The following is a 27991-nucleotide window of genomic DNA, read 5'->3' as shown; positions in this document are numbered from 1 at the left end:
CCACCCGCTTTTTATTTCTCCGGATGCAACGGCTGTTTTCTGGAAATTTTGGTAAATAACGCAAGTCCCCTGCCTGTCGCGTTTGTGAAGGGGGTTCCTTTCTGCAGTTGGGGATTGGACAGGACGACTTTGGCTGGCTCATCGCCACTCCGTGGGCGGCCACCGCGCAGGATAAGCGAGCTACACCTGGTAACGAGGATGCCGTTCTCGCGTGTAGGGCTGTGGAGTGGGAAGCATGACCGTGCTGCTGGACCTGCTCCCAGAGGGGCCGGGGCCGAGTACCCCGGTAGCAGCACCTCAGGGCCGAGGTACACAGACGAGTTTAACCTGCGTTCTCGGGAGGGGCGGGGCGCGACGAGGCTCCCCATGGGCGGGGCGCGGGGCGGGGCGGGGCCGGGCGCGACCCAGAGGCTCCCAGCGGGCGGGGCGGTGCGTGGTCGACGTGGCAGCCGCAGGGGCGTGCGCCTTCGGTGGCCATTTTGGAGGCGGGGACGCGCAGCGGTGAGCTCTTGCCGGCGTCTTCGCGGTCTTCTCCGAGCGGTAGTCTTAGCACCCCGAAGTCCTGTCCTGCACTTTCCAACTGCCACGCATACGCTCTCTCGGGCCCCCAGGTAAGCGTCAGCCTGGCAGCGACGCAGGTGCTGACGGGCGGTGGGATGGGATGCGGGCGCCAACGGGCGCCGACCCCTCCAGGTGGGCGGGCCAGCGGGCAGCGCCGCGGGATGGTTAGGGTCGCTTCGGAGCCCCGCAGTGGAGTCCCGAGCGCAGGCTGTGCTAGCGTGTCCAGTGCGGCCCGGCACGGGGACCCTTGGCCAGGCGAGCAGTCCCTGCCGCGCGTTTAGCACTGTGGGTGCCGGTCCTGGGTCCGGTTCCCGTCCTTTGCTCCGGGGTGCGGACCCAGCCTGGCGCCCCTGACCGTTTGGCTCCGCCTTCCAGCGCGCGGGCGGCCGAACGGGACGGGCGGCACAGGCGCCCGCTGACCTTAGCCCGGCCCGGCCTGGAGACGTGGCAGGGCCTGCGGGAAGGCCTCTGTCTCCGGGCACAGGATGCCGGCCGTTCCCGCCTTCTCCCGGCTCCTGGGTCCGTGCCCTGGGAATGGCAGTGGGAAGGAGTTTATTTTCCCCAGGTGCCCTGGCTTTTGCATTCTGCTCTTTGTTCGCCTTTGGGACCGGCTTCCGGCAAACTGGCAGGATAGCTCCTATCCTAGATGGGCAGAATTTATATTCATTTCTGCCTGTCAGGGTAGGTATTTTTGAGTGACAACATGTACTTGCTTGGGAACATGACATTTTGGCGTTCCGGTCTTTCTGCTTTACAGCCATTCTTTCATTCAGTTAACATTTATGGAAGTTTATTTTGGGGTCACAGCTGAGAATGCGTAGACAAAACTCTCACATCCTGCTTTGGCGTTCGTTGTTTGCTAGAGCACCAGTAATAACTGCTTTTAAGGCTTTTACTTTGATCAAAGCTGCATTATTCCATTTCTTTATTGTATTCTTATAAGTAGCCATTCACTTTGTATTAGAAAAACCATAATAGGTGCAAATTCGAAGAGACTGAGGACTCAATTTTCTAAGCTATTTTTCATTACTTTCTTTAATGTTGACACCTTAATAACACTTCCTATGCTGAAAAGGTATGCACTAAAACCTTTACCAAGTCTGACACTTCACTGTAATCACAGTAGCTTTTCTTCAGTAAGAAGGCATAATGTTTATTTACACCGAATTTACCTAATAACCTCATTAAGCCACTTCTTAGTGTGTCTTTTAAAGACGGAAAGAAATTGACCCTTTGTTGCAGGTTATAAGTTGTTTTCATTGCAGAGACTGTTTTGCCAACACATTCATTAATTTAGGGATCAAGATTATCTTTAAACAGGACTTTTACTGGCCATTGTGAGGATTTGGTAGCATCTGTAAGGAGGAAAACGGGGAGATGAAAAGAGGTGGCTTTGGCAGGGAGGGATCAAGTCCCCAGAAGGCTGTTTGTGTTCCAGTTTATCTCACTTTGGTGTTGAGGTACTTGAGTGAAAAGATGCTTGCCTCCCAGATCCCTGGTCTCGACTTAAATGCCATAGATATTTCCTCCACATTCACAGCCAGACTCTTTCAAAGTGTTGTGTATTTCTACCTCACCTCCTCCTACTCAGTCCAATTGAAACTGGCTTCTAGCCCTGCTCTTTCCATGGAAACTGCTCTCCCTGTGTTCATATCTTCAGTTTGGAAAATCAATGACATTCTTTCAGATATCACAGTACTTTGGCATTTCTGCAGCATTTGGTACTGCTGCCCCTTCCTACCTTGGAACTTCTTTAGCTTTTGGACACCACCGTCTCCTGGTTTTCTCCTTTTTGGTCATTTCACTCTTCGCAAGCTCACCTGCCAGGCATTTTTTCAAGGATTGGTTGGGTCATCTTTTCCTTTTCACTTGATATTCTCTCCTTAGATAACCTTATCCCAGAACACGACTTTAGGACTCAGTAAACTGAAGAAACCTACACTTACGGCTAAACCACAGACTTCATCAGTGTCTCTATTTGGATGTTTCAAGGAGCTTAAACTCGGTATGTCCAATTTTAAACAGCGCATAATGCCCCTTCCCAAAAAAGAAGATATCAAACCTCTTGACCTTTTCCTGTGTTCCCTGTCTTAGTGAATGCATAGCCATCTATACATTTGTGTAAGTCATGCCCCATCTCCAGTTTTTGAATCTACTCATTCTTCCTTATCTCCCCTGTCATCATATTAGTCTAGGCCAAAGCTTCTCACTCTTGCTACAATTGATATGTGGAGCCAGATAATTCATTCTTATGAGGGTTTTCCTGTGCCCTGTGCGATTTTTAGTTGTATTCCTAGCCTTTACCTACTAGATACCAGTAGTCCCTCTAGTTCTGACAATGAAAAATGTCTCAGATGTTGTCCAATGACCTCTGGGTCCCTCCTCCCCTCCCTGCACTTTAGAGGCACTTGCCTTGGGTGTTATCAGTTCCTATATGAACTACTCTCCTTCTTAATAGTCTCTCTGCATTTACTCTGACTGCCCTATATCCCAACCTGCATACTGTGGTCAGAGGAGTGTTTTCAGAACACAAATATGAATTGCCAAAAGCTGGAATTCGCCTAAATGTCCTTTACCAGACCAATAGATAAACTGTGGCACATCAGTAAAATGGAATACCATCCAGAAATTTTAAAAACCCCAACCAGTGATACATCCAACAACTTGGATAGGTCTCAGGAGCATTATATTGACTGAAGAAAAAAAAAAAAAAGCCAGTCTCAGAATGTCATATGCTGTATGGTTCTATTTAGGTAACATTCATTAAATGAGAAAATGATAGAGAACAGTCTCTTGTCACAGCCTGTGGTTAGTGGGAGGCTCTGACAAAGGAGCACCACAAAGGAGATTCTTTAGAATGATAGTGGAGTTGGTTACATGAGTCTTTGTGTGTGATGAAACTTCATGGAGCTACACACACAGACAGAAGCATACACATGTAAAAACAGGTGAAAACCCAAATAAAATCACTGGTTACTAGTACAGCACCAGTGTTAATTTCCGGGGTGTGATCACTCTACTGCAGTTAGGTAAGATGCTGTTGGTTGGAGAAGCTGGGGTTAGGATACTCAGGAACTCTGGTCTATTTTTGCATCTTTTTGCAAATCTAAAACTTCTTCAAAAAAGTTAGAAGGCAAATATGTCATCCCCAGCTTGAATGCTGTACGGTGCCTTTGTGTCCTTAAAAAATCCAACTCCTTGATGTGGTTTATAAGGTTCAACACGATATGGGTTTTTGCCTGTGTCTCCAGTCTTCATCTTTTTTTCTGTTCCTTGTCACATGGGTTTTCTTGAATATGTCTTGTTCCCTCTACTTTACGCTTGTATACTTGGTGTATATTCACTTTTTCTGGAACCTTCCCTACTTCTTTCCCGTTGCCTAATGAAATTCTGCATCTTAGATCTCTGTTTATATGTGACTTCCTTTCCTCACTCAACTAAAATCGTATTCCCCTCAAATAGGATGGTGTTCTTACCCTCAGAGCACATAATTAAGGCTACAGTTCATTGGTGGTATTACTTGACCCTCTGCTGTACTGGACTGTAAGTATCTTGTTTGTCTTTGTTTACATTGTATGTCCAGAGGCACTGGTACAGTGCTTGGCTAGCAGTTGACTTTCATTGAGTATTTGTTAAATGACTGAACACATCAAAATCAAAAGCAGAAGTTTTATTTAGAAGTTTTGATTTTATACTTGAGACAGACTTGAAGTTTTTAATTTTTAAGGAAGTTTTCCCATATTTGATAATCCATTTTTCTCTTAGGATCCTGCTATCTAGTTTAACATTTCTAAAATATGAGACATATCATTTAGCCATTACTAAGTATGATTTTAAATGTGAACTAGAGGCGCTGGAAAGTGAGCACATTTCAGTTTTTTTTTTCATGTTAATAGAAATAGCCCATATATAATGTTCTATGGGAAAAGAAGAAGAAAAATAAGCTAACATATTTTTATTTTAAATGTATTAGTAACTAGAATGAAGATAAAAGTCTAACGTAGATTCATGTGGCAAAAAATTATATTAGTGAGTTATTGTTTGAAATTTATGAATAATATAAAATTATTTCTCAATTATAAGGTATGTGTATGAAAATGTTATGTGCACATTAAACATTGTCACAGACAATGTTTTTCTAGGAGTTTTGACAGAGCCTTTATCCAGAAATAAGTGGCATTATAAATTGTATAGACCTCTGTGTCTTGATGATTTTTTTTCTAAAATTATTCTTTGAAACTACACTTGATTACTGTGCAATATATGTTCCATTTCTCTATTTTTACAGTAAACCATAATTGAAGAAAAATGATGGAAGAGAGCGGAATAGAGACAACTCCGCCGGGGACTCCTCCACCACACCCCGCAGGCCTGGCTGCAGCTGCCGCAGCTTCCACCCCGCTGCCTTTAGGTACGTGGCGTCGCCAGCATCTGGTGTGGCTGGACGGTAGTAATGATGTTGTTAACTGTCCTCAGAGTCGGTTATAAGAAAAATACATAGACGAAAACATTTCTAATTTTTCCCACGATGAAGTGGGAACTTTTGAATAGTGAACTTTTTTTATTGAAGCCCAAAAGTTTGTTTTCCTTTGGGTAACTTTTGTTCTCTATATTCATACTGACTACAGATCGTCATCTTAGGACAAAAGTATCCCAAAAAGCATGTGTTAGTTTTGTCTCATAGTCTTGTCACTTTGTGATGATCAGCCTCCTGACCAAAATTTTGGAGTCACTTTGTAGGTTTTTATGCTAAAGGCATCAAGGGTGAAAAACAGCTCTATTTTCTTGGGTGTGGGGTGGGAAGCAAAATGAATGAAAACATAAAGATCTATTTACGAATAGGACTGTAACTTAATTTTATGTAACTGCTACTTTTAGTTAGGGGAGTTGAAAGTCATTTGCACTTAGTCGTATGTGTTGTATATTTTAAATAACACATTAAAGATAATTAATGGGTTATGGTCTGTTAAATTTTTAAATTTTGCAGTAAAAAAGTAATGAGATACTTTGAAAACTAAGTGAATGAAAAGCATTTCTAATTTTTGTGGGGTTTTTTTCCTTCCCATCTTCCAGCTGCAACCAGTTCTTTCTCTTCTCCAAATGTGTCCTCCATACAGTCTTTGCCGCCACATGCGTACTCCACCCCTCAGCCGTCCCTCCCTCCCGTGAGGCCCTCGGCACCCTTGCCCTTCGTGCCGCCTTCACCGGTCCCTTCTGTTCCAGCTCTCACGACTTCTATCCCACCTCCTGTCTCTCCACCACCTGCTGCTGCCTTCAGTAATCCTCCTCTGTCCCACTTCCCGGCTTCATCGTCTGCCCAAAGCACTCTTTTATCTGCACCCCCTTCTGGTCCTCCCACATCGGGATTTTCCGTTGGGGCAACTTACGACATTACAAGGGGACATGCAGGAAGAGCTCCCCAGACACCCCTGATGCCGTCATTCTCCGCACCTCCGGTAACAGGTAATTCTCTTACTGATACTTTGAAATAAATGGCTACAGTTAATGTTTAAATACATTTTAAAATAATTGCTTTATTGGCAAATAATTTATATATCATACAATTTACCCTTACGTTAAAGTATATAATTCAGTAGTTGTCACAGTATTTACAGAGTTGTGCAGCCATCACTGTCATCAGTTATAGAACCTTTTAATCACCCCCAAAAGAAGCCCTCTACCTATTAGCAGTTACTCCCTACTTGCTCCTGATGTTCACAGCCCCAAACAACCATTCATGAGCTTTGTGTCTCTATGAGTATACCTATTTTGGATTTTTCATATAAATAGAATCATACCATATATAGTCTTGTGACAAACTTCGTTCACTTAGTGTGTTTTTTTGAAGATTTTATTTGAGAAAGCAAGTGAGTGAGCACATGAGTGTGGGAAGAGGTGAGGGAGAAGCACACTCACTGCTTAGCAGGGAGCCTGATGCGGGGCTTCATCCCAGGACCCTGAGATTGTTACTGGAGCCGAAGGCAGACATTTAACCTACTGAGTCAACCAGGCTCCCCTCAGGGTATTTTTAAGTTCATCCATGTTGTAGCATGTGTCTGTACTCTGTTTTTATGGGTCAGTATTCTGTAGTATGGATTTTCCTTCCACATTTTGTTTATTCATTTCATCCATTGATGAACTTCTGTGTTGTTTCTACTTTTTGGTATTACACATACTGCTTTTATGAACATTTGTGTACAGGTTTTTGTGAAGACATATTTTCACGTCTCTTGGGTATATAACTAGGCATGGAATTGTTTGCTTTCAAGAAACTGCTAGACTGTTTTCCAAGGCATTTTTACCATTTCACTTTCTCTTCAGTACTGTTTGAGGGTTTTAGTATTGCTGCATTACTTTTTTTTTTTAAACTTTTTTCTTTTTTGCCGCTTTACTTTTAACTCATGTCTTTGATTTCTGGAGTTTTCTTTTTGATATTTACATTATCAAAATAAAGGTAATGTTACTAGTGATAAATTTTGTGTGTTATAAAATGTAGAGTATGTATACTGTATGTAGTGTCAGATAAAATTTTAAATACTTGTTCTAATATTTTGTATACTTACAGAGAGACAGCAAGGTGATATTTGAGAGTTTTTTTAAAAGCTTTACTTAAAAGGATGGTCCAGGGAGTAGGGAGTATTTTTATTTAGCCAGGTAAAAATTTAAAACCAAATAAAAGCTTCATGTGTGCCTTAAGTTTATGGTAATGGGCCATCTTCTTTTCTAAATCGGTTACACCTACTTTTCTAGCTTCCCTGGAATGATTGTTGGAAACCAGTATTAAAACTTCGTCCTTGTCATCCTTTGCCTGTTACGTCTAGTTTTAGGAAAAGAAGTAATTTCGTTCTGATTTTTATTAATCCAACGTTGCTAATCTAGTTTTACTAATAAAATATTTTGCATAATATAGGCATTATGTCTATCTCTTTGAATATATGAATTTTCTTTTTTGAGTTAAAGTAGGGCATATAAAATAAATATTGTTACATGCTTTTATATGTTGGTCTTGGGTGCTCACATCAATTATTTTTATGCATTAAAGGGATTAGAATTACAGTTGTCCACATCCATGTGCTAAATAGGACCAACAGGGAGTACTTTTTGATACATATTTTGTCCTTTTTCAGGACACTTGGTTAAAAAGTCTACAGAAAGGGCAGGAAATTTCTTGAGAATTTTGTTTTTGTTTGCATTTTATAAAGGTTTAGGTGATTCTTGGAGTGCATACCTCAGTCTTGAAATGCCTGAGTATGTATTTACATTATGTACGCCAAGAATCACCAAAACGTTTATAAAATATGAAAGCTATTTTGAGTACTCCTCTCCTACAGTGTATCTTCTTTTCATAGAAAGTCGCTTATGAAATAAATTATATATATTGGAAATTTTTGCCACATGCCAGGTATTTTGCCAACTCCCATTACTCAGCAAGCCAGTTTGACATCTCTGGCCCAAGGACCAGGAACCACATCAGCCATTACGTTTCCAGAGGAACAAGAAGATCCTCGAGTTGGTAGAGGTCAGGATGAAGCATCTGCTGGTGGACTCTGGGGTTTTATTAAGGTAACGGGTATTGAGTTTGAAAGTTATACTGAACTTTTTAATTTCGAAACTATTAGATGTTCATTAGAATGATTTTGAAAGCGTAAAATGCTATAAAGAAAAAATAGTAATTCTTTTTATTCTTATTACCAGTTTTCTGTAGTTCTCAGTCTTTTTATGTGCGTATCTCTACAGTTGTAATTTTTTAGATTACTCAAAATGGGTTAGTAACATGTGGACACTGTTTTGTATCTTGTGTTTGTCTTTATCTAGCATATATTAGGAACATCTTCCCAGTCATAAATATTCTGCAGAAATTTTTTTTTCCTTTATGGCTGTTTTTGCCCTGCATGCCATAGGGCATTTATTTCCTGTATTTTGCTAATGTAGTTTAGTATTCTGTAATAGTAATTTTTTTTTTAAGATTTTATTTATTTATTTGACAGAGATTACAAATAGGCAGAGAGGCAGGCACAGAGAGGGGGGAAGCAGGCTCCTTGCTGAGCAGAGAGCCCAATGTGGGGCTCTATCCCAGGACCCTGGGATCATGACCTGAGCCGAAGGCAGAGATTTTAACCCACTGAGCCACCCAGGTGCCCCTCAATTGGAAATTTTTTTCTGATTTTCTTTGATTCTTTTTTTTTTTTTTTAAGATTTTATTTATTTATTTGACAGAGAGATCACAAGTAGGCAGAGAGGCAGGCAGAGAGAGAGGGGGAAGCAGGCTCCTCACTGAGCAGGGAGCGCGATGCCGGGCTCGATCCCAGGATCCTGTGATCATGACCTGAGCTGAAGGCAGAAGCTGTAACCCACTGAGCCACCCAGGTGCCCCTGTAAGAGTAAATCTTACAAATAAAACTATGATGAGCACTCCTACATGCATATCTTTATGCCCATCTTGTTTTATTGAGGTTAATTCCTGATGAATGTCAGGGTAAACATTTTTTAAAAAATTACTTACAAGAATGACTCTCCAGGAGGGTTATATCAAAATAGACTGTCCCAGTATTTTTCACTTGCCGGCACTGATTATGAATTCGAAATAGAACTTTTTCTAGTTTGATAGACAAAAAACATAACCTCGTTTTAATTTACATTTCTTGGTTACCAAACTTGAACATTTTATTCATGTGATTTTTTTTGTTTGTTTGTTTGTATTTTTCTTTTGTGCAGTCTCTAGTCGTATTTGTTGCCCATTTTTTGAATTGGGATGATTTTCCTTTCTAAATGAATTTGTGAGAGTGCCTCATGTAGTAATATTTAATTATATGCTGTCATATATCGCAGTTTTCTCATATTTTTATCATACATTTAAATTTTATTACCCTTTTTTTGACACAAAAGCATCTAAATTTTCAGGAGTTTTTTTTTCAGTCTTTCTTTTCATTTTTTTATTAAAAATAACCTTCTCCCCACCACAACATGTGGTAAATATTTTTCTGTGATTTCTTCTAATTCTTTTATGGTTTTATTTTTTATACCTAACCAATTTAATGTTGCTGACACTTAAGTTTATTACGTAAAATAGAAGTCAGGCTTAATGTTCTTCCATCCACTTTCTTGACTTCTCCAACATTGTATTCCAGTGTTGTGATATGTCGTCTTTATCTTAGTTACGTGGTTGTGTGTTAATGTCAGTTTCTGGACTCTGTTCTGTTCTGCTGTTTGGCCTGTCTCTGCAGTATTACCTTACTATTTTAGTTACTGTTAATTCTGTTTATTATTATACTAATACTTAGTGAAAGTCTCTTCTTCTCCGGTGAGGATGGGGAGTATGCTTTCATGAGTAAGAAAGAAAGATCAGTTCCACGTCTTTGCATTAATAATGACCTATTAGTATTTGGTTTTATAATATAAGTTTGCCAGTTTCTCTCTATTTGAGAATTTTTTTTTAACTATTCTTTTCTGTTAATTTCTCTTAATGAATTTTGGGATTACTGTGTCACATTCCTCCCAATATTCAGAGGGTTTGGCTGGATCTTAATTATATATTAAATATATTTTTAAATTGGTAGGTGGCTAACTAATTCCCTACATTTGAATTTTATGTTTCACAAATACGGTATTTTTCTAAGCTTCCTTTTTTTTTTTTTAAGATTTTATTTATTTATTTGACAGAGAGCACAAGTAGGCAGAGAGGCAGAGAGAGGGGGAAGCAGGCTCCCTGCTGATCAGAGAGCCTGATGTGGGGCTCGATCCCAGGACCCTGAGACCATGACCTGAGCCGAAGGCAGAGGCTTAACCCGCTGAGCCACTCAGGCGCTCCCATTTTCCTTTTTTTTTTTAATCCTTCTGTACCTTTTCAAGGTTTTCTTCATACAGGGATTACTACTACTTTCCCTGGTTAAGAGCATGTGTCAGTGTGTCTGTTAGCACTTGTATCCAACTCAACTCTATATGTCCTATAAATCATTCTAATAATATTCTGCATAAGATTGGTCAACAGTTCTAAATATCAATATTAAGGATTCAGCTTTTCTCTGAACCACCTTGGTTAAGTGATTGGTTGGAAGAAGTGGAATGATGGCCTGTTAACCAGGTGCCATCTCAGAAGCCACTGCTCCCCTGAAGTATTTTTTACCACGGGAGAAGTAGAGCCCAAGAAAGGAATACTCAGACCTGGTTCCTTCTGTTTAATAGTGTGGTTTTAAGAATTCAGAGGAATAGGGCTGAGTTAAAAGAGAAAATTTGGGAATAAACACAACAAATGGGAAGTAGAAAAAAATGTTAATAGAAGATAGCAGAGTAATATATATTAATAGGTAAATTTGGGGAGTAATGATGAGAAATGTTGATATTCTTATTTTTTTCTTAGGGAGCAAAGTATGTGTTTATGGAGACAACTAATTATAGTTTTTATTTGGGACCTTGATGGATAGGTTTTGCCTAGTCTTTGTTATAAATAAAAAGATGTGAAATGAAATTAAAATATATACATACAAAGAAATAAGATGCATATATAGGGATACATGTGTATAATGAATACATATGAATATATACATCCATAAAATGAATGCACGTATGTATGTGTACATGGAATTCCTATGTCAGTGCTCCTCAGAATGTGGTCTGCACACTGCCATGGGTCTGTGAGAAAAAGAGAATGTGAGAGTGAGCCTTTTGAAAACTTAACAGCAATTTGACATTGCCGTAGCCTTGTTTTTCTTATATTTTACCAAATTACAAGTCTGTGATGTTCAGAAACATAAGAGTTTTCTTACACCATCAGGTGTTCTTTGTTTAGAATGGGTGTTTATGTGTTATTTTATCTTGTGCAGGGTGTGGCCGGAAATCCTATGGTGAAATCTGTGCTTGATAAAACAAAACATTCAGTAGAAAGCATGATTACAACGCTGGACCCCGGCATGGCTCCATATATCAGTATGTACTTAAGATAGAGCAGCGTCTGCCTGTGTTTTTAAAGTATGTGCCTTTGTCAGGCTCTCACTGTTACTTTATAGTCTTGTAATCAGTGAAAATCCTATGTTGTAAGTTGCTTATAAGTCTTAGTATTATTAATTTATCTTTTTCTTAGTCACAAATTTTGAAAACACCATAGGATGAACTTTGGGAGGAGTGAGACCAATATGCATTAGTATACTAATTAGTACGCTTTAACTGTAAGTAGTATATTTTAATTGTAAATATGGTTAGCGTTACATTGTATGAATTTTCCTTTATTCACTAAGGACATTTGAAGTGATATTGGTTATATTTGATTTTGGTAAGTGTCCAATTATCTGTTTTAATTAAATGTAATTAGACTTAACCTGGGAATAATATTTTTAGAGGAAGTTAGTCTATTTATTAAGAATATCTGATTAATAGGTTTGGCGGGGGAGCTGTTTTAACCAACCTTGAATCCTCCTTCCCAAGAATTCTGTAGACATGACATAGGCATACATGTTGTCTGCCATTTAATTTTGAGTGTACCTGTCCACTATGTGAAGAAACAACCACTTTAATGGGATCCGTGGGCAATTATTAGTCATTCTGTTAAACATAGCACCTTGGAAGCCAAAGCTGTGCACTAGGACAGAGATTTTCAATAGCCATAAAAAATCAGTTGCTTTCAGCAGTCCTGATCCTGTTGGTAGTTTACAAACCAGTAAATGTCAAAGAACAAGATCTTTGTCCTTTATTATCAGAATTATCATTTATTAAGTGCTTGCTCTGCCAGACAGTACTTAGGAACTCTGCAAGGTAAGTATTTTCTTTCCTCAAGTTGTAGATGAGGAAGAGATGATCTCTCTGAGTTTGGGTTCAGAGAGATGATTATCCTCAGCCACACAGCTTGGTGGAGCTAGATTGAGCCCATGTTCAGTTTGTTTCTGCACTTAGCTACTTTGCTTCCCTGAAAGTAGAAAATCGATTTAAGTATCAAGTCAGCTGAATTGTTCTTATAAATGCCCGAGGATTTAGAAATTGGACTCTACCATAGATAAGACTTCCTATATTCATAATAATCGAGTTTGACATAATTCATACATCATATATATTTTTTTCTTCATGAGGTCTTTTTTTTTTTTAAGACATTATTTATTAGAGGGGTGCGTGGGTGGCTCAGTAGGTTAAAGCCTCTGCCCTCGGCTCAGGTCATGATCCCAGGGTCCTGAGATCAAGCCCCGTATTGGGCTCTCTGCTCAGCAGGGAGCCTGCTTCCCCCTCTCAGTCTGCCTCTCTGCCTACTTGTGATTTCTCTCTGTCAAATAAATAAATAAAATTTTTAAAAAAAGACATTATTAATTAGAGTGAGAGAGAGCACGAGACAGAGGAGGGTCAGAGGGAGAAGCAGAATCCCTAGTAGGTGGGGAACCCCATGTGCGACTTGATTCTGGGATTAGGGAATCATGACCTGAGTTGAAGGCAGATGCTTAACCGATTGAGCCACCCAGGCACCCGCCACAATCCCATATTTTGAATGAGGAAAAGAAAGAAATTAGTATTTTTGGAGTCCTTGCTATTTTAATAGGTACTGTGTTAGACTGTGAAAGCAGTTATTTACTCCTTAGAACAAGCCCTATGAGGTGGCCAATACTTTGCTGTGAAGAAACAAGCTCAGTGACTTCACTGACGTAACAGAGCTAATGAAGTCAGGATTCACACCCAAGGCTTTATCTCAGGCCAGTAGTCTGCCTGACATCAAGAAAAAGGCAAAAGGTGAAGGGGGTAGGATTCTGGGGGAAGGTACAAAATGAAATGCCTGTTAGTGAATATCATAACTTAACATATGATCTTGATCAGGTAACTGTAAAAAGCAGTAAAACTAATATGAAAAAGTTGACACCTTATTGACAGGCAGTGAAAACAAGGCCATTCTGATGTAACAAAACTTGAATTAAAACCCAAGGTATTTTTAGAGAAATATTCTAGACATCATAACACTTTCAGAGATATCAAGAAAACACAAGAACTGTTAGAAATGGATTGTAGCACAGTTTAGGTTCCTACATTCTTAGAATTACTTTTCCCATCATCATTAAAGGTGGCACTGCTTATTAACAAAAAGGCCGGGCGCCTGGGTGGCTCAGTGGGTTAAGCGGCTGCCTTTGGCTCAGGTCATGATCTCAGGGTCCTGGGTTCGAGTCTCACATCGGGCTCCTTGTTCCGTAGGGAGCTGCTTCTCCCTCTGCCACTCTGTCTGCCTGTACTCGCTCGTGCTGTCTCTCTCTCTCTCTCTCCCTGACAAAAAAATAAATAAAATCTTCTTTAAAAAAAATGCTCCTTTTTAAGTTGGGAAAAGATGGTAGTTTGGGTCTAAACACTTGTAATAAGATGCTATGAGATGAGGGGATGAAAATGTGTGTGATGGATCAGCTGTGTAGTGAAGAGGATTTTGGAGTTTGGCAGATACAGGTTTGAGTCCCGACATCATGGCTAAGTAAGTTGCTTTGTCATCTTGGACAAGGCATTATCAGTCTTAGTTTCTTCAGCCTATAAAAAAAGTTCATCATTTGTGTCTTGCGGTATTTTGTGAGGTTGGTAATAATTATATACTAAAATGTTAGTATATGGCATTTTGCTTAAGAGAATTTTATTATTTTATTTTGGAATTAAAATTTTCTTCTGATCTTTGTAGAATCTGGAGGTGAACTGGATATTGTAGTGACCTCAAATAAAGAAGTAAAAGTTGCTGCTGTCCGAGATGCCTTCCAGGAGGTCTTTGGCTTAGCTGTGGTCATAGGGGAAGCTGGACAGTCCAATATTGCCCCACAGCCGGTAGGCTATGCAGCTGGATTAAAAGTGAGTAATACAATACTTTTTTTCAGCATAAAGAAACTGGCAGTTAATTTTTTCATAATTCTGGTGATAATCTTTGGTCTTTATGGAGCTAATGGGTTTTTACATTCTGAGGTATTGATCGTCTTGGTTTTTGTTTTGACAACTGTTGTGTTACAACGATACAGGGTCAGGTTTGATGCTTGGGGCGGGCAGGAAACACATGCAGAGAATACAGAGAGTAGTTCAGAAGAAATCTTAATCGATTGCTAACCTGTAAGTCCTACTGAACTTAAACATTTTATACTGAAATTATAGTATTACTTGAATTCTGTAAGCTTTATATTACTATCACTGTTAATAATAATAATTTATACTTATGTATTTCTTCATGGTTTTGGAAACTCTTAACATATTTGAAATTTTCCAGAGTAGTAATGGGGCTCCAGTTGGCAGGTTCTAGATTGACCCTCTAAGTCTGCCTTTTCCCTGGTGCTTGCTGACGGGACTCAGCATTCTTCAGAAAGCTTTCCCTTGCTTCCTCGGCTTGATTCTTCCTTTCTCCATCCTTTTAATTCCCTTGTCTTAAAGACCCAACTAGCTAGCACCTTATAGGTATGTATTACAGCTTTATATAACCAGAGTTTGCTAGGATCTCTCTCTCTTTTTTTTGGCCAGGATCTCTTTTAATAGAGACCTATTAAATCTTACTATCAGTAGTAATATCAAAAGGAGGGCACTGCCTTAGTTTTTCCATAGTGAGAGAAGAGAATCTTGTGATCAAGTCTATACATAATAAACTCTCCATAACAGGGACAGATGATAGGATAACTTACTTTAAAGAGAAATTTCATACAAGTGCATAGTGACACCACCACTTCAGTATTACACAGTTTGTCTTCTGGCCTGTTACTCTTTAAAAATTTGTCCCATGTCTGCATAAAACCAGGCCAATTTCCAGTGAACTAGAACTGGTCCCCCCAAACCAGTGAAGGTTAAAGTTCCAAGAATCCTGTCCTCCCATATTATTTATTTATTTATTTATTTATTTATTACCACCAGTATATAGACACACAGGAACAAATGAACACTGAACCAGGTCATCAGCATACAAATATTTCTCTCGCTTTAAAAAGCATACAAAAGAAATTTTTAACAGATTTTTTTTTTACCTCCTCTTCTCATGATCTAATACCTTAATTTTTAGTTGCTTCTTTTTGCAGCAGAACTCCTCCACAAAGAATTGCCAACATTTTATTTCTAGTTGTTCCCTGCATATTCTCTTACACCTGGCTCCGTCAGGTGCTCAGCCTGACTCCTCGGAGAATGCTGTACAGATCAGCAGTGTTCCCCATCTTGTTTTGCCTGTCAGTGGCTTTTGAGACAGTTCTTATTCTTTATTGTTTCTTTCACTTCTGAAGCGCCACACTGTCTTTTTTCCCCCGCCTCACTATTTGCTCACTCCTCTGTGCCGCCTCTTTTGGTTTCCCCTAATGATCCTGTCTTTACATTCCTTCCCTCGTGAGCTCATAGTGTCTCATGGCTTTAAATACCATCTGTGAGTGGACAGTTTCAAGTTTCTATCTCCAGCACTGGCCTCTCACCTAAACTAGATGCATGTTGAAGTTGTCTGAGTTCTCAACACCTTAAACTGAATGTCTCAAACTTAACTGTACCTAGCATCCATCTGCTTTTCTTTCCTCTAAGCCTGTTCCTTTAGCCTTGTCCATGTCTGTTCATTGATGGCAGCACTATCCTTCCCGTTTCTCAGGAGAGCCACCTTAGAGTCACCCATAACTTCTCTCTTTATCCATGTCTGGTTCTTCAGGAAATCTTATTCATCCTCCACACTTGTTCACAGTGTGTCCAGCATCTGACTCCTCACATCACTGCGTGTCTCTCTGGAACCTTGCCATTGCCTACTACGAGGCCATCCAATTTTAGTGTTATCTGATAAGGTAACTTTGTGGCCTTCTAGGTCATTCTGAACAGAGTAGACCGGTAATCCTTTTAAGTCATAGGTCAGAACATGTCACTTGTGTTTCAGTACTTTATATTTTACTCATTGTAAATCGACATTCCTTAGGGTGGCTTCCATGGCCCCAACACAGTCTGGCTGATGTGGTGTTTGTTTCCTCTCTGGCTGCTTCCCAGCGGACCTTCCCATTGCCCACTCACGCCAGTCACGTTGTCTTCCTTCTGTTCTTCACACTTGGCTGGCATGCTCCTCTCTTAGCCTTTTCTCTAGCTCTTTCTTCTCTTTGGGACATTCTTCCCTCAAATATATACTTGGTTGACTTTAAACCTTCTTAAAGTCTTCACTCTAGTCTTCCTTGCATGGCGAGGTCTGTCCTCATTGCCTGCTGAGTACTACATTCCACACTTACATACCAAGATCACCCTTCCTCTCCTCTCTGTTTCCTTTCCTGTAGTACTCAGCACCTTCTCCTACACTGTGTCATTTAGTTTTATATTCGTGTTTTATGTTTTCCCATAGGAATTAAGGTCCTCAAGAGCAGGACCTTATTTTTGAGTCATGGATGTGAACTCTCAGATGTTCTTTAAAATGAGTATCTAGCAGTTTTATCAAAATTCCAAATGCTAAACTTCAGGGGTGCCTGGGTGGCTCAGTCAGTTATGCAGCTGCCTTCAGCTCAGGACATGATCCCAGAGTCCTGGGATTGAGCCCCGCATCGGGCTCCCTGCTCAGCGGGGATCTGTTTCTCCCTCTACCCATCCCCCCTGCTTGTGATCTATCATTCATGTTCTCTCTCAAATAAATAAAATCTTCAAATAAATTAATAAATTAAACCTTAAACACCAGAATTAAAAGTACAGGAGTGTGTTTTTAAAATTCTTTATTTCCTCAAGTAAACAGTCTAGTATGCAAAATACTTTCATTGTGAGGTTTGCTTTCACTTTTACTTTAACACCCTATCAGTTTCATGAGGAGAATAAAGATTTTTCATTTAATAGCACTCTAGTGGCCCATCCATTGTGATACCTTGATCAAACTTCCACAATCAATCAGTGATCTTCAGACTGGTCTAGAAGTACCTCTGTTGATACACAAAGATTTTACAAGCTGTAAAGAGACCCAGAGAGTTTTAAGGAACTCAGCTTCTTCAGCTTCCATATGTACTCTTGCCTAAAAATTTTCTGCCTGAATACTTACCTGTGGTTAATTAAGGTAACTTGTTCTCCTTTCCCATCTCCCCCTTACAAAGCCCACTTCGCTTCCTTTGGGAAATGAGACATACCTTGTATCCACCAAATATTCACATGATACATTGCCTCCAAACATAAAATACTCCCAAGTGTCATCGGAAGGAAGGGACAATTCAAAATAGTGTTTTTGATGTTGGGAATACAAATGACATAATGCCTGGGTAAAACCCTTTTGGAAGTCATGTGGCTTCCTTTTGTTTGTTCCCATCAAAAATAAAGAGGGGACCAGACTGAGTTGTCAGCTGATAGGTCATTAATTTTTGATGATAAATCACCCTGTGATATTTGGAGTATAATTCAAAATTTCACAGTTTTTAAAACAAGGGTCTTAAATATTTTGTTATAATAAATATTATTACATAGAAGATACTTAAAAATCATTAGGTGCTGTTCTTGTAAGGCTGAGATTTTTTCTGAAAGAAAAACCTCATCTTCTAGATCATACTTCCGTTATGTTGTGGTTTGACTACTGTCCGACAGATTCATTTGTGCTATTGGTTTTGCTCTTCAAATTCAGACATTTGGGTTTCTTTTCCATAATTTTTTTAAAAAGATTTTATTTATTTATTTATTTGATAGAGATCACAAGTAGGCAGAGAGGCAGGCAGAGAGAGAGTGGGAAGCAGGCTCCCTGCTGAGCAGAGAGCCCAATGCGGGGCTCGATTCCAGGACCCTGAGATCATGACCTGACCCGAAGGCAGAGGGTTTAACCCACTGAGCCATGCAGGTGCCCCCTTTTCCATAATTTTTAATAAAAGCTTAAAATAAAAATTCATTAAAACTGATAACATGCATAGGAAAATCATTTATAAATTTATCAGTTTTTAATTCTTTTCAGAAACAGTAGAGGGAGCTAATGAGAAGAAAAAATGATGTATAATCCTAAAATATTAAAATTTCAATCCATATTTTTTTACTCCCCATCAGATTGTATTTGAAGTGATTGGCTCTTTGAAGGAAAACTGAAGTTTAAAGGAAATAAATCTGCTATAATTAACGTTAGGAAGCCCCTGAAACTTATGTGCCAGCCATTAATTTCATCAAAAAGCCTGTCATAGTTACGACCGCTGTTTTATAACTTCTATTCATCAAAGATGTAGATAACATTTACATGCACATTAGAAGCAGCATGGGATTTTGATTAAACAAAATTACTTAGTATAAACTCTTAGAGTACAGGGTAAACTCTGGGGGCCTTTCTGTATCTTTCTTCTGTTCGAGACAATTACTTGAGTGTGGTCTGAAAACTATGTAATTCTTGATTCCTTACACTTCTGAAAATAAAGTTAAAATTTCATTCTCAAAATGAAAGGGCTAATCTTAAAGTGTCTATATTTGTGATTCCAGAAGATGCCACACTTAATTAACATCAGAGGAGAAGAGGCATATATAACCCTCACTTCATTTTTTTTATGAAATAAAAAGCTCTGTGTTGTAGGATAGTAGAAAATGAACAAGCTTAGTTTCCTGGAAGCATCAGATCTAGGGCTATTTTGTTGCAGTGCTTAGCTGAGATATCTTCAAAGAGCCAGGAATGAATCTCCTAAATACCCCACTAATCCTATAATAGTTTTTACTGAATTAAAATTTTTTTTTTTTAAGATTTTATTTATTTATTTGACAGACGGAGATCACAAGTAGGCAGAGAGGCAGGCAGAGAGAGAGAGGAGGAAGCAGGCTCCCTGCGGAGCAGAGAGCCCAATGTGGGGCTCTATCCCAGGACCCTGGGATCATGACCTGAGCTGAAGGCAGAGGCTTTAACCCACTGAGCCACCCAGGCGCCCCAACTAAATTAACATTTATTTAAACTTACTCATAACCAAATTTAACCATTATTGATTTCCTCTTGGGAGGAAAATGATTTAGGCAAATTTACATTATTCAGTGTAACATCTGTTAAATTTTCTTTCAAATTCAACAGCTGCCTCCTCATTCACTGTTACTAGATTGACATCATTCAGATTCTTAACATAAGCGATACAAATTTTTAAGAAGGCCCTTATTTCTTACCTTTTGTTGGGTTAGACTGTGCGTGGTACTAGAGAGATAAAAGTAAGATAGTCAATATTAGTATAGCTTAATTCATACCTTCTTTCATCCTTCATAATTACAAGCTAATGTCTTAAATTGGTTTATCCATTTTCATGCACTGGTCAGCTTCTCCTCTTTATTTCTGTTGTCTCTGAAATAAATTTAGTTATCTCTAGAAGTGTCCTAGCTTTTGAAATTCTCATTTGATAAGGATTGACCACTTTTTCTTATTCACTACTTACCTCTGCTGTCCAGAGTAAAAGTAGGTTAATGTATTATCAATGGTAGTTTTATTCAAAAAAATAGAACACATTTTGTCTTGCTTTTTGAATACTTACTTTCATTTCCCTTATGAACACTGTTAATGAGGTGATTCAGATAAAGTAGTAAGTAGCAATTTTATTAGAAAACTTGGAGTTTTCTACCATAAGAAATGTATTGATGATTTTGAGTTATCTGTACAGTGTTCTAGTCCCTCAGTTTTATTGCATATTAATAACTTTCTTAAATAAGTTTCAGTGCAATATACACGTTTGTAGTTAAAAATAAATCACCAGTCATTTTCATGCATATTTTAAGGCTATCTTTAAAGGAAGTAAGAAGGGGCGCCTGGGTGGCTCAGTGGTTAAGCCGCTGCCTTCGGCTCAGGTCATGATCCCAGGGTCCTGGGATCGAGCCCCGCATCGGGCTCTCTGCTCAGCAGGGAGCCTGCTTCCTCCTCTCTCTCTCTGCCTGCCTCTCTGCCTACTTACGATCTCTGTCTGTCAAATAAATAAATAAAAATCTTTAAAAAATAAAAATAAAAATAAAGGAAGTAAGAAGCCAGAGAAAAAAAATCCACTTTGATATGACTGCCTACCTAGATACCTCAAGAGAAAATTAAATAAAAACGACTAGGACTGAAAAAAGATTTTTGTCAGTAAGGTAGCCCTTAGCAGATCAACATTAAGAAGTACATAGTTTCATTATATTAGTAATGACCAATTAAAACATTAATATAAATATCCATTTTATAGTAGCAACCAAAATAATAGTGTATTTGGGAATATTTAGAATGTGTTGTATGAACTGTTAATACCAAGGGGCACATGATTGGATTTTTTTTTTACTATTCTTTATACTTCCATATTTTTTGAATATTTATAGTGGGTGTATAGGTGTTCATGTGTAAATGTATTTGTGTAATATTGTATAATCACAAATTAGGATATTTGATACTGAATGATTAGAAATAGTCTCTAACCTCCATGGTTGTCATTCAGGGTGCCCAGGAACGGATAGACAGCTTGCGTCGAGCTGGAGTGATCCATGAAAAACAGACTGCTGTGTCAGTAGAAAACTTCATTGCAGAATTGCTACCTGACAAGTAAGAGGCTTTTTTTTTAATAACATAGTAACAAATTTGCTTTCTTGTAGTGAGAACTCTCAGGATCTACTCTTTTAGCAATTTTCATATACACAATATAGTAGTATTAAGTATAGTCACTGTGCTGTACATTTGATCCTCATGACTTAATAACTGAAAATTTCTATATTCTAACCTGCTTCACTCATTTTAGTCGCCTCTGCCATCACCCTGCCAACCATCAGTCTGTCTTTGTGAGTTTCTTTTTTTTATTCCATGTAAAAGTGGGATTATATGGTATTTATTTTCTCTTTTTTCCCTTAGTATAATGCCCTGAAGGTCCATGCATACTGTTGGAAATGGCAAGATTTCCTTCGATTTCCATGGCTGAATAATGTAGTGTGTGTGTGTGTGTGTGTGTCTATGTGTGTGTTTATGCACACACATTTTCTTGATTCATTCTTTCATTGACAGGCACTTAGGTTGCTTCCATGTCTTGGTTATTGTCAGTAATGCTGCAGTGAACTGGGTGGGAGGTGCATATATATCCACAAGGTAGTGTTCTCATTTCCCTCCAATAAATACCCAGAAGTGGAATTGCTGGATCATATAGCTCATTTAATCTTTTGAGGAACTTCCAGATTGTTTTCCATAGTGGCTGCACCAGTTTACTTTCTTATCAAGAACTTTCTTTTTCTCCATATCTTTTCCAACACTTTTATTTTTTTACTTTTTGGTAGTAGCCATCCTAACAGGTGTTAAGGTAATATCTCATTTTGGTTTGGATTTGCATCTCCCTAATGAAGAGTGATGTTGAGCATCTTTTCAAGTGTCTATTGGAAAATTTTCATGTGTCTTAGGAAAACTTTTCAGAGCCTCTGCTCATTTTTAAATTGGATTCTTTTTTTTGCTCTTAAGTTCTTTGAGTTTTTGATAGGTTTTAGATGTTAACACTTTCTGAGGTATGTGATTTGTGAATGTTTTCTCCCCTTCAGAAGGTTGCCTTTTCATTTTGTTGATGGTTTCCTTTGCTGTGTAGAACCTTTTTAGTTTGATGTAGTCCTACTTAATGATTTTTGCCTTTGTTGCCTTTGCTTTTGGTGTCACATCCAAAATATTATCACCAAGATTGGTATCAAACAACTTACACCATCGTCTAGAAATTTGGTTTGTGGTCTTAAGTTCAAGTCTTGAATCTACTTGAGTTACTTTTTGTGTATGGTGTAAGTACTCCAGTTTCCCCAACACCATGTATTGTACAGACTGTACTTTTCCCATTGTATATTCCTGGCAGTTTGGTGTAAACTAATTGGCTATATAGGTGTGGGTTTATTCCTCAGTTCTTTTTTTCTGTTGGATTGATTTTTGTGTCTATTATTATGCCAATACCATACAATTTTGATGGGTATAGCTTTGTAATATAGTTCAAAATCTAGTTTGAAATCAAAGAGTGCGACGCTGCTTCTTTCTCAAGATGGCTTTGGCTATTCAGGGTCTTGTTCCATACAAACTTGAGGGTTGTTCTGTTTCTGTGAAAAATGCCATTGGAATTTTTGTAGAGATTATATTGAATTTGTAGATTGCTTAATGAATACTGTGGATATTTTAACAATTTTAATTTTTCGAATCCCTCAATCTGGAATATTTTTTTCATATATTTGAGTTTTCAGTTTTTTCCATTAATGTCTTACATAGTTTTCAGAGTAGAGATTTTTCACCTTCTTGGTTAAATCTATTCCTCAGTGTTTTGTCACAGTGTTCTGTCATTTCTCAGTGTTTGGATGTGATTTTTAAGTGGTATTTTTTCTCTAAGTTTTCTTTTTGGTAGTTTATTAGTGTATAGATATGCAACAGATTTTGGCATATCTATGCACTACAGATTTTGATTTTTTATTCTGCACTTTTACTGAATTCATTTATAAGTTCCAAGTTTTAGAGTTTTTATTTTGTTTACTTGTTTGTATTGTTTTTCCATATGTAGTATCATGTCATCTGAAAATAATCACAGGTTTTCTTCTTCCCTTCCAGTTTGGATCTCTTTTATTTGTTTTTCTTGCCTAATTGCTCTGGTAAGGATTTTCAGTACCATACTAAATAAAGGAAGTGGAAAGAGTGGGCATCTTTGTCTTGTTCCTGATCTTAGAGGAAACACTTTCAGCTTTTGATTGTTGAATGTGATACTAGCTATGGGCTTATCATATGTGGCCTTTATTATTTTGAGTACATTCTTTCTAAACCTGTTCAGAGAGTTTTTATCATTACCAGTAGTTGAATCACATGCTTTTTCTCTATATTATGAGATGATCTTAACGATTTTTGCCCTTGATTTTGTTATTGTGTTGTATCACATTGGTCTATGGATGTGGAACCATCTCTACATCTCTAGAATAAACCCTAAATGATGTGTATGATCCTTCTAGTATATTGTTGAATTTGGCTTAATATTCTGTTGAAAATTTTTACTTATCTGTTTCTATGGAAATTGGCCTTTGATTCTCTCTTCTGTTGTATCTTTGTCTGATTTTGGTATCAGGGTAATGCTGGCCTTGTAAAATGAGTTTGGAGGTGTCCCTTCTCTTTTTGTTTTGGAAGACTTTGAGAAGTGTTGGTAGTAATTTTTCTTTAACTGTTTGGTAGAGTTCACTAGTGAAGGGGTCTGGTTCTGACAGATGTCTGTTGGGAGGTTTTTGATTACTGACTAGAATCTCCTTACTAGAAATCAGTCTATTTTTGATTGATTTTTGATTTCTTCATGATTCAGTCTTGGTAGGTTATATGTTTCTAGAAATGTATCCATGTATTCTAGGTTATCTAGTTTGATGGCATATAATTATTCAGTAAGAGACTTATTTTGTCTATCTTACAAGCAGAATAGTTAGTTCTGGGGTTACTGAGACTGAATATCTAGTTTAAAAATGTTTAGGTATTCAGTCTTTAACTATCCTATCATCTAACCAGCTGTGTCATCTCTGCTACCTAGGTTTCTCTTTTTTAATTATAAAATGGGAGATAATAATGTTTACATCTTAAGATTGGTGCTATTATATTTAGTGACTATATACACAATTTTAAGAGGATACAGTACTGTTTTGGCTGAGGTAATTGACCACCAGTAGCCAACATAATCATTCACATAGTTATTCAGCGTAATGGAAGGTATGGGAAACAGGGCCTGGTGCCAGTCATCAGGTTTGAGATCTGAGCAATGATGCTTATCTATTTAGTTTGGAGGATATTCAGAGAATCGTATTCATTATGGTCTTTTCAGGGCTTTGTACTTTAGTTGGCTTTTTTATGGGAGAAATTATTTTTAAAATGCTGAATTTATTTATACTGAAAGAGCTTCCTAACTTTTGAAATCGATCTCTTTTGTAATCACATTTGGTTTTGTTATATTTTTTTGTTTATTTATTATTGAATAGCATTGTGCCTGGGACTTAATGGCCATAGTATATTAAAAATATTCTCCAGCTCTGAGAAGTTCTCCCAACTGCTGGCCAGTTGGGAGAAAATAATGTACACAGATGAACTGTTTTAAGTGACTGTATAAAATAGTGTGTAATTTTTTGTAGGAAATATATGCAATTCAATGAGAAATAATTCAATGTAGAGGTAGCCTCAGATGAGATATGTGAGTGAGTGTGACTTGGACGGGATTGTGAAGAGTAGGTAAAATTTGGGTAAGTGACAAATATAGGACATTGTGAGTGGAGGAAGAGTTTGAAGATGATGAAGAGGATTCTGGGGTCAGTAGTTAAACTAGCTTTGCTGATCATTTGTTGGATTAGGAAATCAAGAAGTGATTTGGGACAGAGAGCTTTGAATGCTTTCCGTGTAAGCACCAAAGAGCCATCTAGTGATCATTATTTCATTTTTCCCTTATCTTAAGTTTTTACAATTCATTTATTGGTTATCTTAGAAATTAGTCTTTTAATAATAAAAATTGTGACTTGGTAATACTGAACTACTTTTAGTATTCTTTACCCAACATCCCCTTCATCTTTTATGGTATTATTTTCAGTTTTCTTAATTGTGCATACATTTTACACTCCTAAGGTATTAGTAGTGTTGTCCTTTACTGTCAGTATCCATTGATACTTATTCTCTGAATTCCTTCCTGTAGTTTTGTTTTCCTTTCTGGGATCATTTTTCTTCTGTCTCAGGGACTTCCTTTGGTACTACATTGTAATGGAAGACTTTACCTACAAACTTTCTTAGCTACTGTTTGTCTGAAAAAAAATTTTTTTTTTAAGATGTCATTTATTTGAGAGAGTGAGCTTGAGCAGGGGTAAGGGTAAAGGGAGAGGGAAAAGCAGACTCCCAGCTGAGCACAGAACCTGACACGAGGCTCGATCCCAGGACCCCAAGATAATGACTCAAACTGAAGGCAGACACTTAACCAGCTGAGCCAACAAGGTGCCTCTGAAGATACTTTTAATTCACATTTACTAAGGCTGTTTTTGCTGAATATACAAGTCTAGATTGGCCGTTCTTTTCATTTGGCACTTTACTTTTTCTTTAATCAAAATAAACTTGTGGTACAATGTTTTATTAGTTTGAGGTATATAACATAGTTATTAAACAATTCTGTGCATTACAGAATGTTCACCGTAAGTGTAATTATCATCGTCACTCTACAAAATTATTATGGTGTTTGTGACTATTCTGTATGCTGTATTTTTGTCCCCCTGACTTATTTTATAACTGGAAGTTTGTACCTCTTAATCCCCTTCCCTATTTAGCCTGTCCTCCCACACCCTTCTCTTCTGGCAACCACCAGTTTATTGTCTTTCTGTTTGTTTGTTAATGTGTTTGGTTTTTTAGTTCCACATGTCCGTATCGTATGATACTTGTCTTCCTGGGTCAGACTTATTTCACTTAGCATAATAGTCTCTAGGTCCATGTTGTTCCAAGTGGCAAGATGTCATTCTTTATGACTAATATTCCTGTGTGTGTGTGTCTGTCTGTCTGTCTGTCTCATATCTTAATCCATTCGTCTGTCAGTGTACATTTAGGTTGCTTCCTTAGCTTGGCTATTATGAATAATGCTGCAGTCGGCATACGGATGCAGGTATCTTTCTGAATTAGTATTTTTTTCTTTGGGTAAATACCCAGAGTGAAATTACTGGATAATAAGATATTTCCATTTTTAATCTTTTGAGGAACCTCCATACTGTTTTCCACAGTGGCTGTATCACTTTACATTCCCACCAACAGTGCACGAAGGACCCTTTTTCTCTGCATCCTTGCCAATACTTGTTATTTATCTTTTTAAAATTTTAGTTATTCTGGCATTCTCTTTGTGGTTTTGATTTGCATTTCTCTGATGATGAGTTTTGTTGTACATCTTTTAATGTGTCTTTTGGTCTTCTGGATGTCTTTTGTTGGAAAAATGTCTGTTCATGTCTTCCTTTTTTTTTTTTTTTCTTTTTTTTTTTTAAGATTTTATTTAATGGAGAGAGAGCAAGAGAGCATGAGCAGGGTGAAGGTCAGAGGGAGAGGCAGATTCTCTGCTGAGCAGGGATGCCAATGTGGGAATCAGTCCCTGGACCCTGGGATCATGACCTGAGCTGAAGGCAGATGGTTAATCTACTGAGCCACCCAAGTGCCCTCTTCCGCCCATTTTTAACTGGATTATTTGGTTTTTGGTGTGGTTTATATGAGTTTTTTATAGGGATATTAACCCCTTATTGGATATATCCTTTGCAAAGATACTTTGTTAGGTAGGATTGCCTTTTTGTTTTGTTGATGGTTTCCTTTGTTGTGGAAAAGTTTTTTTATTTTGGTGTAGTCTCAATGTTTATTTTTGCTTTTGTTTCCCTTGCATGAGGAGATATATTTAGAAAGAAAGTTACTAAGGCTGATGTTTAAGATACTGCTGTCTTGTGTTTTGTTTTAGGAATTATTTATGTTTAAGTTTTAATTAATTAAATTTTTTTTTATGTTCATGTTTTATGTTTAAGCTCAAATACTACATTTGAGTCCATTTTGAGTTTGTGAATGGTGTTAGAAATTGGTCCATTGGTACCATTTATTGAAAACTTTTCCCCATTGTATATTCTGGCCAATTTTGTCCAAGTACTTTTGTCCAGTAAATTTTGTCCAATTTACTGACCATGTAAATGTGCGTTTATTTCTGGGTTCTCTACATTGTTTTATGGGTCTTTATGTTTATTGTACCAGTATCCTAGTAATTTGGTTACTTTAGCTTCAAAGTGTAGGGCTTGAAGTTTTGGATTATAATACCTCTAGCTTTGTTCTTTTTCCAGATTGCTTTGGCTATTCAAGGTCTTTTGTATTTTTATACATATTTTAGTAGTATTTTCTCTAGTTCTGTGAAAAATTATACCAGTATTTTAATAGGGATGCATTGAATCTGTAGATTGTTTTGGGTAATGTGGATATCTTAATGCTATTGCTTTTACTAATCCATAAGCATGGAATATCTTTCCATTTGTGTCACCTTTTGCTTCTCTTCATTGTCTTATAGTTTTAAGATTACAGGTCTTGGGCGTATGGGTGGCTCAGTTGTTAAGCTCTGCCTTCAGCATGATCCCAGGGTCATGCTGGGATGTTATTTATCTTTTGGTGTTTGTGATGATCCCAGGGTCCTGGGATCAAGCCCCAAATCGGGCTCTGTGCTCTGCCTGAAACCTGCTTCTCCCTCTTCCATGCCGCCCCCCCCTCGCATCCCCCCACCTCCGCCTGTGTTCCCTTTCTCACTATGTCTCTGTCAAATAAATAAATAAAATATTTTTAAAAAAGAAAGTACAGGTCTTTCACCTTCTTTGCGGAATATATTCTCAGGTATTTTATTCATCTGATGCACTTTTAAATGGGGTTGTTTTCTGTTATTAGTGTGCAGAAGTATACCAGATTTCCATGTGTTGACTTTGTGTCTTGCAACTTTGAGTTTTGTGGCATCTTTAAGTTTTCCTGTACATCATATTATATGCTCTTTCACTATTGACGGTTTGACTTCTTCCTTATCCAATTTGGATGCCTTTTATTTATTTTTTCTTGTCTGATTTCTGTGGCTAGAACTTTTAGTGTTATTGTAAGGGC

At 38.1% G+C, this 27991-nt stretch overlaps 1 protein-coding gene across 1 annotated transcript in view; it reads left to right on the top strand.

The window, feature by feature from the left end:
• The first annotated feature begins 409 nt into the window (after positions 1-409).
• Positions 410-27991, top strand: part of PRRC1 (proline rich coiled-coil 1) — a 39290-nt gene continuing 11708 nt past the window's right edge. The window contains exons 1-7 of the mRNA XM_082724102.1: positions 410-611; positions 4850-4972; positions 5635-6024; positions 7964-8124; positions 11382-11484; positions 14183-14346; positions 20844-20947. Of these exons, the coding sequence (XP_082580228.1) occupies positions 4870-4972; positions 5635-6024; positions 7964-8124; positions 11382-11484; positions 14183-14346; positions 20844-20947 (1025 nt within the window). The 5' untranslated portion in view covers positions 410-611; positions 4850-4869. The remainder of the gene's footprint in view (positions 612-4849; positions 4973-5634; positions 6025-7963; positions 8125-11381; positions 11485-14182; positions 14347-20843; positions 20948-27991) is intronic.

Source organism: Mustela nivalis, assembly GCF_964662115.1.
Source record: "Mustela nivalis genome assembly, chromosome: 3".
NCBI classification, from domain to species: domain Eukaryota; kingdom Metazoa; phylum Chordata; class Mammalia; order Carnivora; family Mustelidae; genus Mustela; species Mustela nivalis.
Note: the sequence above shows the minus strand (reverse complement) of the source record. Positions and strands in the feature narration are given on the sequence as shown.